The sequence below is a fragment of the Strix uralensis genome, chromosome Z, assembly GCF_047716275.1.
Source record: "Strix uralensis isolate ZFMK-TIS-50842 chromosome Z, bStrUra1, whole genome shotgun sequence".
NCBI lineage: Eukaryota > Metazoa > Chordata > Aves > Strigiformes > Strigidae > Strix > Strix uralensis.
The window spans coordinates 59,357,877-59,371,305 of NC_134012.1; the positions used below are offsets into that span (position 1 = coordinate 59,357,877).

Sequence of the window (13,429 nt, forward strand, 5' to 3'; positions counted from 1 at the left end):
TCTATGCAGGTGGGAAATCAGGAGGTCTAAAGCCCAGCTGGATATTAATCTGGATTCAGCAATCAAGGACAAGAAGAAATGTTTCTGTAAGTATGTCAGTAGCAAAAGAAAGACCAGGGAGAGTCTCCATCCCCTGCTACACGCAGGAGGAAACATGGTAACAAGTGATGGGGAAAAAGCTGAGGTGCTTAATGCCTTCTTTGCCTCAGTCTTTAATAACAAGACTAGTTGTCTTGAGGGAATCCAGCCTCCTCAGCCAGAAGACAGAGACTGGGAGAACGACCCCCTCACAGTCCAGGAGGAGACAGTCAGTGACCTACTGCATCACATAGACACAAGTCTATGGGACCGGATGGGATACACCCAAGGGTGCTGAAGGAGCTGGCTGGGGTGCTCGCCAAGGCGCTTTCCATCATTTACCAGCAGTCCTGGCTGACCGGGGAGGTCCCGACAGATTGGAAACTGGCCAATGTGACGCCCATCTATAAGGAGGGTTGGAAGGATGATCCAGGAAATTACAGGCCTGCCAGCTTGACTTTGGTGCCTGGGAAGCTGGTGGAGCAGCTCATCCTGAGTACCATCACACAACACATGCAGGACAACCAGATGATCAGGCCCAGTCAGCATGGGTTTATGAAAGGCAGGTCCTGCTTGACAAACCTGATCTCCTTCTATGACAGGGTAACCTGCTTATTGGATGAGGGAAAGCCTGTGGATGTAGTTTACCTTGACTTCAGTAAGGCCTTTGACACCGTTTCCCACAGCATTGTCCTGGCGAAACTGGCTGCTCGAGGCTTGGATGATTGCACACTTTTCTGGGTAAAAAACTGGCTGGATGGCCAGGCCCAAAGAGTTGTGGTGAATGGAGTTAAATCCAGTTGGCGGCCGGTCACGAGTGGTGTCCCCCAGGGCTCGGTTTTGGGGCCACTCCTGTTTAACATCTTTATTGATGATCTCAACGAGGGGATCGAGTGCACCCTCAGTAAGTTTGCAGATGACACCAAGTTGGGTGGGAGTGTTGATCTGCTCGAGGGTAGGGAGGCTCTGCAGAGAGACCTGGACAGGCTGGAGTGATGGGCTAAGGCCAACTGTAGGAGTTTCAATGCGGCCAAATGCCGGATGCTGCACTTCAGCCACAACAACCCCCAGCAGCGCTACAGGCTTGGGGAGGAGTGGCTGGAGAGCTGCCAGTCAGAGAGGGACCTGGGGGTGTTGACTGACAGCCGGCTGAACATGAGCCATCAGTGTGCCCAGGTGGCCAAGAAGGCCAATGGCATCCTGGCCTGTATCAGAAATAGCGTGGCCAGCAGGGACAGGGAAGTGATCTTACCCCTGGACTTGGCACTGGTGAGGCCGCACCTCGATGACTGTGTTCAGTTTTGGGCCCCTCACTACAAAAAGGACATTGAATTACTCGAGCGTGTCCAAAGAAGGGCAACGAAGCTGGTGAAGGGTCTGGAGCACATGTCATACGAGGCGCAGCTGAGGGAATTGGGGTTGTTTAGTCTGGAGAAGAGGAGGCTGAGGGGAGACCTCATCGCCGTCTACAACTACCTGAAAGGAGGTTGCAGAGAGCTGGGGATGAGCCTCTTTCACCAAGTAACAAGTGATAGGACAAGAGGTAGTGGCCTCAAATTGCACCAGGGAAGGTTTAGACTAGGTATCAGAAGTATTTCTTTGCAGAACGGGTTGTTAGGCATTGGAATGGGCTGCCCAGGGCAGTGGTGGAGTCCCCATCCCTGGAGGTGTTTAAGAGTTGCTTTGACATAGCTCTTAAGGATATGGTGTAGTTGGGAACTGTTAATGTTAGGTTAACAGTTGGACCAGATGATCTTCAAGGTCCTTTCCAACCTAGATGATTCTGTGATTCTGTGATTCTGTCAATTTTATGCTGCTCATCAGTGTATATAACATGTTTGCTAGGATATGTAAATCTTACCTTTCTTGGAATTACAGCAGACTTGCTCTATTACAGGGACCTGATGCTGCTGAATAGTGATAACCTTAAGTATTGTCTGTTAATTGCACATTCTTTCGTTGTTATATGTTTCTCAAGATTTATGTACAGTAAAGCATGGATACTTTAATGAATAGAAATGGATGTGCCAGATTGCACTTTCACCCTTCTATTTTCACATCGTTTGGACAGGATGGGTGTCAGGACAAAGTCTTTACATTGTAGGTGCTATAATTTTGTTGGCATCAAGTTCAACAAATGATTAGGGGATACTTGTTAAAATTGCACATACTCTGTTTTAGGTGCCCTTTCTGCCCTTTAGGAAAGTTTAATATATCCTGTGGGTACTATTGTAGGGAATACTTCTTTTGTAAGGACTTTGTGTACTATGGTTGCTCTTAAGTGGTAGGAGACAAGGTGATGAGCAAGCACAACAAAGTAAATCTACCGTGTTATTTTTTCATCTCTTGTTGGTCTGCCAGGTCAAGCTTAGATCAGCCCTCACAGTCTTCTGACCATAGTGGTACAGACTAACATTTTTAGATATGGAAGAGCTTGGCACAGCCATAGGAATAATGGGAAATAGTCTTGTGGGTTCCAGTTCCATTAGAGACAAATTTATTATTAAAAAATGGGCGCTTGAGAAGAAGTTGAGTATTCTCCAGTAATAGAGTATTTTCCAGTGTTGTCTGTGACTTATGCAGCTTTTAGGAAGACTTTTTTTTTTTACATGAAGGAAGTAAAAATTGAGAACATGTTTTCTTGTTAGTAGCTGCACAATAATCGTTTTTGTGAGTCTATTCCGCATTTGCATTGAGGATGTAGTATAGAGCAGAAACAATAAAGACCATGAAACTATTTTTACCTACCTACTAAAATATGCAAAATCATTTGATAAACTTGATATGTCCTTGTTAAAGGGAATGAACAGTTTAATAGAACCACTCATTGTCTTTAAGTCATTATTTTAGCTTCTTAGAACTGAAGACACTCTCTTCCTCACCTGCTGTTGTATTTTTTACATAAAAATGGTTAAATAGTAAACCTTACAAAGACTTATTATGTTATGGCATGAGAAGATTAGATGTATGCACCATTCTGAAATTTAAAGGCATATATAGTAAATTAACTAGTCTATTTCTTTCTCCCTTCTGTGGTGTGATTTGTTTTTTTTATGGTGCCTGTGTTTGTTTTTGTGTAAACACAATCTTTCACACACCATTAAGGCAACATTGTGCATGTTAATCTAGAAACGCAAACATCCAGTAATGTAGTACTCTCTAAATGAGAGTATATGAAAGAAAAACAACCAACCAGCTCTTGATTAAGAATAAAATACTAAACATGTAAGTAGTAAATTTAATTAAAAATTGAACAGTAAAAGTTACTGACTGTTTCATCAAATCCATCTGAACGAGAGAACAGCATTCAGTAATGAAGAGTAAATTCTGTTTCAGATTCTTACTTTATTTAACAAGGTGACATCAATATGGAAACTGATATGATGCAAATGTAAGCTTATATTGCATTGTTAGAAGGCCTGATTTTTTTCCTGCTTACAAAGACTTTGAAACTTCCTTAACGTTTGTATTGAATTTGCATAATATGAGATGATTACAGAGTTATAGCAAATATCTAGATTATCAACAATTCAGAATCTCAAACTGGTAGTAAGGCTAGACAAAGGGTATATATAATGCATAGTGATGTTAAATATTGAAATACTTAAGCTAATTTTGATGTAGTACATATCAAAAAAGACAGCAGTATCTTAACCATGACACTGTTTTTTCAACTTTCTTTTCTTTTCCTACTCTTTTTCTTTCACTCTTGATCCTCTCCAGGATACACACATAAATCAGAGGTCAGTTATCAGCATAATGCATTATATGTACACTCCTGACAGCTATGTTAAGTGTGGTTATGTTTCTATAGGTTGTCCTGAAAATGTATTTTGTGCTTAAAAATTGTTGAGACCATTTTTTATAAAAAAAAAGAAAATTAAGGACTGTCAGTGTATGGTAACATCTTACCTGTAAATTCTGTTCTTACTCAAATGATCAGCAAGGAATAAATTAATTTTAGGGAAAGTGTTCAGAAATGGAAAAACACTAAAAGTTTCATAAAATTGGAAATAATTTCAAAGGAGTTACAGCAAAATGCATAGGTTGTTGAGGGGCAAGCTGACAGAAATGAGAACCAATTCAGTGAAAACAAAAAAAATCCTTTTAAAGACTGACAGTTACAATCAAGTTTAAGGTTGATATTGATTTTCTTTGTAAAGAGTTCAGTAGAGGAACATAAGGAGAGAAACAAGTTCACTGATGACACCAAGCTGTGTGGTGCAGTCAATACGCTGGAGGGAAGGGATGCCATTCAAAGGTATCTTGACAGTCTGGAGGTGTGGGCATGTGCAAACTTCAGGAAGTTCAACAAGGCCAAGTGCAAGGTCCTGCACATAGGTCAAGGCAATCCCAAGCACAAATACAGGCTGGATGAAGAGTGGATTGAGAGCAGCCCTGTGGATAGGGACTCGGAAGTAGGAGCGGATGGAAAACTGACCATGAGCCAGCAATGTGCGCTCGCAGCCCAGAAAGCCAACTGTATCCTGGGCTGCACCAAGAAAAGTGTGACCATCAGGTTGAGGGAGGTGATTCTCCCCCTCTACTCTGTTCTTATGAGATCCCACCTGGAGTACTGTGTCCAGCTCTGGGGCCCCCCAACATAAGAAGGACATGGACCTGCTCGAGCAAGTCCAGAGGAGGCCACAAAGATGATCAGAGGGCTGGAGCACCTCCCTTATGAGGACAGGCTGAGAGAGTTGGGGTTGTTCAGACTGGAGAGAGCCTTCCAGTGCTTAACGGAGGCCTACGGGAAAGATGGGGAGTATCCCTATCAGGGGAGTGTAGTGATAGGATGAGGAGTAACGGTTTTAAACTGAGAGAGGGTAGATTCAGGTTAGCTATAAGGAAGAAATTCTTTACTGTGAGGGTGGTGAGGCACTGGAACAGGTTGCCCAGAGAAGTTGTGGTTGCCCCCTCCCTGGAAGTGTACAAGACCAGGTTGGACGGGGCTTTGAGCAACCTGGTCTAGTGGAAGGTGCTGCTGCCCGAGTCAGGGGAGTTGGAACTAGATGATCTTTAAGGTCCCTTCCAACCCAAATCATTCCATGATTCTATGATAAAATGATAGAGCAATCTATGATCAAAAATGTGTACATTGGAAGTCCTTATTTCTTGTCTTCAATGGCAACCACTCAAGATATAAAAAATGAAAAACAGATTTCTACACTGTTGGAACATAATATAAAAATAGAGTCTTTCTCGAAATAAGGCAATTATTAATCCACATGCCTGGCAGTACCCTAAGAGTAAAGCTGAGTATTTCACGATACCTTAAAAAGAAAGATTCTCACTGTGTCAGACCACAGGTTGCTTTCTTATGTTGCCAACACCTAATAGAGCTGTATACGTCAAATTGGAACATTGAATCAAAATTAATTAAAAAACAATCTAGAAATTGACTTAACCTCTTGACATAAAGAGTTATTTTGTTAACATATGATAGGAACATAGGCAATATACTGCTGAAAGATGGATTGCTTTTGGGATACATTCTCTAGCAACGTCATGGAGATACTCACAGAGGTATTCATAGCAGTGGAGGTATCCAAAATACCTAGAAAATAAAACAGCAAATACCAAGGCACCATATTTAGAAAGAGGGTATAGAGCAGTAACAAAAGGCAGAGGCATAGACAGCTGCTTACAGCTGGGCCCAGAAAAACAGGAGCTCTGAGTCAGCTGAATTTTTATTCATCCAGGTCTGTAGATTGGCATAATTCAAAAGAACACGTGACAGAATAGCCATGCAGCTGCTGTTTCTTGTGAAGGATTTGCCCATATGTTTGCCCAGCTCATCTGACTGACTGCAGGTGCTACAAGGCCCTCCATAGGTTTCTGGACAACCTTACCTTGGTATATTTGGTTAGAGCAGGCTTTGGAGTTATTTCAGCGTTCTATCATTTGTTGTGTTTTGAACCACTATTTTTGCTATGCAGTACTGTTTTGATCGCTTCCTTTTCAGGGCTCATGGGGAAATCCTCTTGAAAGGCCAAATCAGTGTTAGATGGACCATGATCTTCTCTCTTTCAATACTCTACATACCTCTGTATAGCATCTTTTTTGATTGTATTTATGGCTTTGTTTTGACTTTTTTTCAAAAAACATTTGATTAAACTGTGAGATCTAATAGAGCTGGTATTACAAAGAGCTATGCTTCAGGATTGCAGTTATTGTGGGTGTGAAGTGGGAGTGGAGTGAAGGTCGTGTCAGACTAGAGTCTCCTGCTTATTTTCCAAAAGAAAGAGTAAACTGATTGTATGTGGGTCTAGATACTATATCTAGATATTTAGATTTGTATTCATTTATGTTGTAAATGAAGTTGCAGCTGTTGTTTATCCCATTCATCCTATGTCTGTATTATTACAGAGTCAAACATTTTGACACATAAATCTTAATACTTTCAGCAGGAAGCTATAGAATGTCAGGTTGCAGGGGGAAGAACTGTGCCAGGGTTTGAAAGTACTATGGCCTTTTCAGTTCTCTGTTGTATGGAAGACAAGGTACAAGGTGGAAGCTGTTGAACTGATTCTTATTTCATAACCTTTGAAAGGTCAGGTTGTTGAGGGTATTTGTTGTTTGGGGGCTTTGATAGACCTTGTAAAGTAATTTTCCATTACTTACAAGTGTGTTTCTGAGGATCTACAAAGAAGTGGAACCTGGACACCTGCAGTGCTTGTCTTGGGCTCTTGGTACACAGAGCAGTATACTGGACTTTTGGGAGGGATTCAGGGACTGAGACACTGAAATTAACAAATTTAAACAGTGTTGTGTATGATATTCAGTAGTTCAGGTCTGACCCACGCTTTTTGCTAGATGTTATTTGTTAAATAATGTATGCTCAAAAGTTATGAAAGAGTTGTTGAACCTTGAAGTTTTACATTAATTTCACATTAAATAGCAACTACCTGAGGAAGAGAGATTTTGTTTTTATCATCATCCTGTATTGCAAGCAGAATAAGCATTATAAGCGTTATACTTAAGAGAAAGAAAAAAGTATTTGTTTGCATAATAGATTAGTTAAGAATATTAAGAAATGCTGAGATATTTTGTGAAACTCCGTGGTCCTGTGAATATGGTATCAGAATTGAGTGCTATTTCAGGCTTTACTGTTACTGTCTTTTTTAACTTAACTCATTTAAACTTCAATGACTCCATTTCTTCCTTTATAAAATAAGAAAGGGAAATGATCTTTCTCAAGACTACTAATTAAAAGATCACAGATATTTATTGTTTCATCTACAAAGCACAGCTGAAGTGGAGAGAGATCATTGTATAAATTGGGAATTGAATTTAAGAAAAGCAGAAATGCCTGTATTTCAGTATCTAATAATTTGAGTATCTGTCTTAAGATTTAAGAGTCTGATACCATACATCAGATTTGTAGTATTTGTAGCTCTGCAGGATTCTTTTCATATATTGAAAAAAGACTAAATGAAGTAGAGTGTAGTATCGGTTATTTATAAAGACAGCATTTTATGGATTAAAGATTTGCTGTGTATTCATTTTCATTTGTGCTGTGCTTCCTGGAAAAAAGAATCTGTTAAATACTTGCAGAAGGAGATCAGAATGCATTGCTTGCTGCTGTAGTACTGGGAATTCTCTAATATGTAACAGAAGTTGAGACTTGTAGCTGTGGTATTCCCTTGCAAGGGATTATCACTTGATTGCTTGTGAAGTTTCTTCTTTCTTCTTCCTGGGTAGTCACTGTCACATTTATTTCTTTCTCAAGCAACAGAATAGGAACTATGAAATATTTATTTATTCATAAATTTGAAGACTAGTCTAGCTCATATTTATAAATCTAATTTTTATATCCTTCAGAATGAAGTTAATATAATCTTTCTCTTACTTCAGAATCTTACTCTTATTTTTTCCATGCATTTTGTTTTGTAAATTTGAACCTAGGTTGGTGTCATATATTGAAAGAGATTGGTAAGCGATCAATAGTCATTCATTATTTCTATGTGTATCTTCTAGGTGTATATAAACTTACAGCTTGTAAAATCTGTGCATGGTGCAAGAAGGAGGGAAGTAGTAAATAACAGTGAAGATAGACTCTTGATGCCAAGCCATCTAGATTATTTTAGTGAACCAAGCCCATGCTGAGAAAAATGCATTTCAGTATAGCTATACACAAAATTGTATATTAAGGAATAAAGAATGCAGAATATAGCTACACAATGAGGAAGGAGTTACACCTTTGAGAGCAGTGATTCTGAAACAGATTTAGGGATTATGAAGAGAAAAGTGAACTCAAGCTACTATCTAAACATGACAAGCCAGCACTTGTTGAAAGGATCTAGCATGAAGGAGCTTATTTTATCTTTGCGTATACCCTTTAAAAGGATGATATCACAATGTGAGAAACAGTTCCCATATTAATAATTTTTACAATAAAGGAATATGGTCTTCTAACACTTCAGAAAGATTCAAAGGCAGTTATCTTGCAAAACAGGTGTCGAAGAATTTCAAGATAATGGTGAAATTTTAAAATCTGTAAATAAGAAAGAAAGAACTTGTGTTTGGAAATGGACATGTAAATCTGAAATTAAATCAATTCTAAATATAAATTATATCTTAGAATGAATTACAAAAGAGTTCTGCTTTTTTAAAAATTTTATTTTCAGATTGTAACTGACATGTCTTAAACTTTCCATAAACGACTGGCTTACTAGTATACAATATAATTAGAATAGGATCATTCAGCCTGGACCTCAGGAGGTCTCTAGACCAACCCTCTGTTCACAGCAGGATCATCTGTGAGAGCAGACCAGAACAGCTGAGTATCAAAGTCTCCAAGGACAGGGTCTGCACAACCTCTCTCGGCAACTTTTGCCACTGCTTGACTATCCTCATGGGGAAAAAGTCTGAAGTAGACGCTGAGTTTGAAACTCTTGTTTCAGATTCCACATTGTTTTCCTCATCCTCCCAGCATGCACCCCTATTAAGAGCCTGACTCTGTTCTGTTGATGACCTTGTAGGTACAGGAAAGCTGCTTTATCCCCCTCAAACCACCTCTCCTCCAGGCTGAAAATGCCCCTCTGCCTCTTCTCAGAGGGCCTGTGCTCCAGCCCTGAAAAATATTCACAATTTTTCCATAGCTACTGCATGCACAGTCTGAGCATTTGTGGAAGTATTTTATAAATAAAAATACTGTACAAAACTGTTCTCCGTTTTTTATTGATAAATCCGGATTAGTTTCTACCTTTTTTTTTTTTTTTTTTAATTTAGCATGGTGCCCTAGAATAGATTCCTGTAACTACCCTACAAGTCTCATATGCCTGCCAAAATTGGGCAAGAATACATGTAAATTGTTTTATTTCTCTTCATATACTATCTTTTCTTCTTTTGTTTTTTTTTTTTTCTTTTTTTCATGTAACTGAAAGCATGGCTATAGTGGGTATTGCATAACCTATAGTAACCTTTAAAGAAAATCTCATACAATATATGCTTCAGGCAGTGATTAGACTCACAAAGTCTGGTTCACAGTACATCTGTGTTATTACTGTTGAAGTCTTAGGATATTAGCAGGACACTAAACAGGCAATGTTTTTTTCTTTACATATTGTGTAAAGCTTCTGTAATGTCTCAGAAAAAAATTGATATTTAAATATAATTAACCTAAAGATCTTTTAAGAGATTACAAGTTGAGCCAGGCAAAATGGCATTAGCCCTTCCCATTTTATTAAAGGACCTTGAATGGTTTGTACTGTCCCATGGCTGCAACAACTTAAATATAAGATTCTTCTTTCTTATTGGATAGAATCATGATTCTCTTTCATGTTTTATGCAAGCCATGTCTTATGTAATCTTTTCATTTGAGCCTTGTGTTTAACTTACTCATATTTACATAAGTGCTTATGGGAAAAGAAAAAAATTCAGGAAAAAAGTAACTTAAGTAATTTGGGAGAGCATACTTGGAGAGGAGATACTCAACATCAAACTGACAAGGTGTAAATGCTTATAGTAGGGTTTATGGATATATATTTTTTCCCCAATTTAAAGAAAAAGTACATTCTGCTTATTGGAATACTTGGAGGGCATTGGCAAAACACTAGGGCTGATGAGAAAATAAATGAAATTACACATATTTCTTGAGGAAACACTGAGATACACTTATTTTCAGTTTGCAACTCAAGGTGTTTGGTGTGGTTATTTAGATAAGATAGGTGTAGTACCACTAATGTTTTCTTTTTATAGGAAGAGGCTGATGATAACAGACCTGTAAACTTTATTTATGTTTTGTGAAAAACTGGAACTGGTGTACTTAATATTAGTAGAACTCACCTTTTTTTAAAATGCGGTATTAAGAAGAATATTGATGAAGTTATGCTCACAGATGTAATTTACACAGATTTTATTAAAAACTTTAATGTTTTTTATTCTCTCTGTCAATGGAGATTAATATGATTAATACACATAAAGAAATACTTTTGCACTTCTTCCTCTTACTGCCACTTATGTGATAAAAAAGTTTCCTGGAAAAAGCTGTCAGAATCATTTAAGTATGCTTCACCCATATTAAAAATAACTAATTTTGAACTTTAAAATAGCTTATGGTATTGATATTGCAACTTTGATCTCTTCTTCTCCCTTCACCTTTTTATTGTATTAAATTTATGTTCATTTTATATTTGGAAATTATTATACATAGAAATTTTTTAGGGCTACAGTTGCCTGAGTTTGGTTTCCCAGTAAATTTGATTTAGTCTTTAAATGTAATTGCAGTTGCATAATAACTAAAAAAACCGATAACAACCAACCCCCAAAACAAAACAAAAAACACATTAATGGAGAACTGTACAACATTTATACTGTTATCTTCCTGTGAATATGTTACATCCTCTGATGCAGATGTATATATTGCAATGCCCAAATGTAGTATCAGATTATTAGAAAGGGATTGTTAAAATATCTAGTAAGGAACTAAATATTTAGTAAGTTGCTGCCCCATAGTTGTTGTTAATCATTCCATAGCAATCACTTAGTGCATTAATCATTGAAATCTACAAGCTGGCCATGTACATGCTGATATTCCCTTGCAGTACAAAGGAGAAAAGGCTCATTGTTGCATCACTCAGGAGGGTATTAGGCAAATATATTTTGTTTTCAGGAACTGGTGACATGGTTGTATGTTTCTTGACTAGACAGGGATGGTAGCTTAATATTAACGTGCTAACAGTCATCTGTTCATGCCCTGTGTATAGTCTAAATGAATAACAGTGTTTTGAACACAAAAGCTGAGGAGAGAGATTCATCTTGAGCCCTGAAAGTGAAGGTGGTTGACCAAGTCTGAGCAGAAGGAGAATACTCAGCTGATAGTGCCTTGGAAAGCAAGACAGGAAGCTGCCTCCTGCTATGATGCTACTCAGAATAGTGGTGCCATGTATTGCTAAGAGGAATGTTTGGTCTACCACATAAAAAAGGAATACCAAAATTATATTTTGTCTAGGGATTTTAAGCAATGTCAGGAGGATAAATTGGGTTGTCTCACTGTAAATTCACTTTCCAAACTAGCTTGAGCAACATACTCCTGTATTGCTGATTATTGTTACTGTCTGAAGACTCTGTACATGGACTTTTATACTCTCATTAGGTAACACCGTGGATAATCATTATATGGAATGTGCAAAAGAGCGAGCAGCGGGGGTCACTTATTTCGTGAAAAGGTGATGAGCTAAGAGCATTATGGGTGCTGGAAGACTATCACCATGGGGAAGTATATTCTATTAAGAGATTCGACGAAAATAATAGTGCTATGCCTGATAGAAGTTAGAACTCCCTCATCTGAACTAACTAATAATCTGTTGGTTTTTCTGATTATTTTTATATGACTCAGAGTCACAGAATTACTTAAAAATAAGTACATGAATAATCCTGTGCTTCTTTTGATTGCTAAAATCTTGCTAATCTCATATGGGTATATTCAAGTGATTAAGTTGAGAATATGCTGAAATACTTCGCTGAATTAACTCTTAAAATGGGAGAGTGGAAGAAGGAGTTACAATGTCCTTGTTCTGCAGTATGTTCTGCATCTTTCAAAAACCGGATTTGAATGAAACTGCTATTGTGACAAATATGTAAAAATCAACGTTTATTTCATTGATGAACTGATTCAATTAAGAGAATTGCAGATGTTAGTTCAAGCACTTCACAAAGCTTTATTCCAGAACAGAAGTGCTTGACAATGACAACAAGCAAATGATTGTGGAACGTCTGTACTAGCACTTATGGTAGTTAAATTTATATTGCTTGTGAACTCATTAAAACCCAGTTAAGCATGTTAAATTTTAATTCTGTTTTAGCCAAAACCTGGAAATCTTGTGTTAGAGTTACATTGTAATTACACAGACAGCAGATAGCTAGAGGGCAAATAGGAGTTGTATTTTCTTTGTAATACTGGTTGAAAAATGACTGAAGCTAATGCAGTATGCCTACTGTCATCTTAAAGTGTGTGTATTCATAATAAAATCATAGCTCAGAGGAATATATACCCTTAAGTTCTGTGTATGCAGTTAAACCATGCTAGTGTTTGCTGGCATGTTTGCTTGCTTTCTTTTCTTTGCCAGCTGCTTCTCTTGAGCTATGACACAACTGGACTGTGGGACATTTCAGCACCTCGGAGAGCAGCTGGGGCACCTGCTGACTTGGTCTGTGGCGAGCAGCAACCCCTGTAGCCTCTAGGGTTCCCAATAACGGAGTATGTGTATATCTCCTAATGTAAGTGGGAGCTTTAATGAAATAACGAAATTTAGCAACTTACTTGGAAACACGTGTTGACAGTTTTACTGCTACTTCTCAATAAAGTGATCCCAAAAAGTTTCTAAGTTTGTGTGAAAACAAGTGGCTCAGAAATATATAATGCAAAATAATTTCAGAGAGCCCTCCAAAAAGAAAAAAAAAGTATATTCTACTTTGATCTTGATGCTTCTGTTTCATTCAACAAAAAGGATCTTTTTTTTTTTTTGGTATTGCATTTTCTCTACACAATACTGTGTACTAATCTAGTCGGTCTACATACCTTTCATTTAGACATCATACTATTTTTAATTCTTTAAACCACAACAAACTAACAAGAAATGACTGATGTAAAGCTTTTCTTCTTTTTCAAATTTCAAACTTAAAATATATTTTTAAAAAGCAGTAATCGTACTTAAAATGCAATTTACATGTAAAATGTAGAGGAGTCAACATATTGTAACAAACTGACATTTTAAAAAATAATTGCTTGGTATTTTGTGGACCCAGATTGTCTCTTTAGTTGCTTTGAGTAGACTTGCAAAAAAGATACGGAGCATTTGGAAGTTTAAAACACAAATTGCTTATAATTCTGGAAATGAGTACAGAT

The 13,429-nt window shown here is 37.8% G+C and overlaps 1 protein-coding gene across 10 annotated transcripts in view; it reads left to right on the top strand.

The window, feature by feature from the left end:
- Positions 1-13,429, top strand: part of FBXL17 (F-box and leucine rich repeat protein 17) — a 315,193-nt gene that overhangs the window by 125,166 nt on the left and 176,598 nt on the right. For 2 of the 10 annotated variants that reach the window (XM_074855757.1, XM_074855763.1), the window contains one exon: positions 11,678-12,644. The exons of 5 other annotated variants lie outside the window; for them this stretch is intronic. In XM_074855757.1, coding sequence (XP_074711858.1) covers positions 11,678-11,681 — 4 coding nt within the window. In that variant the 3' untranslated portion in view covers positions 11,682-12,644. 3 more of the 10 variants (XR_012627033.1, XM_074855755.1, XM_074855760.1) reach the window with 3 other exon arrangements.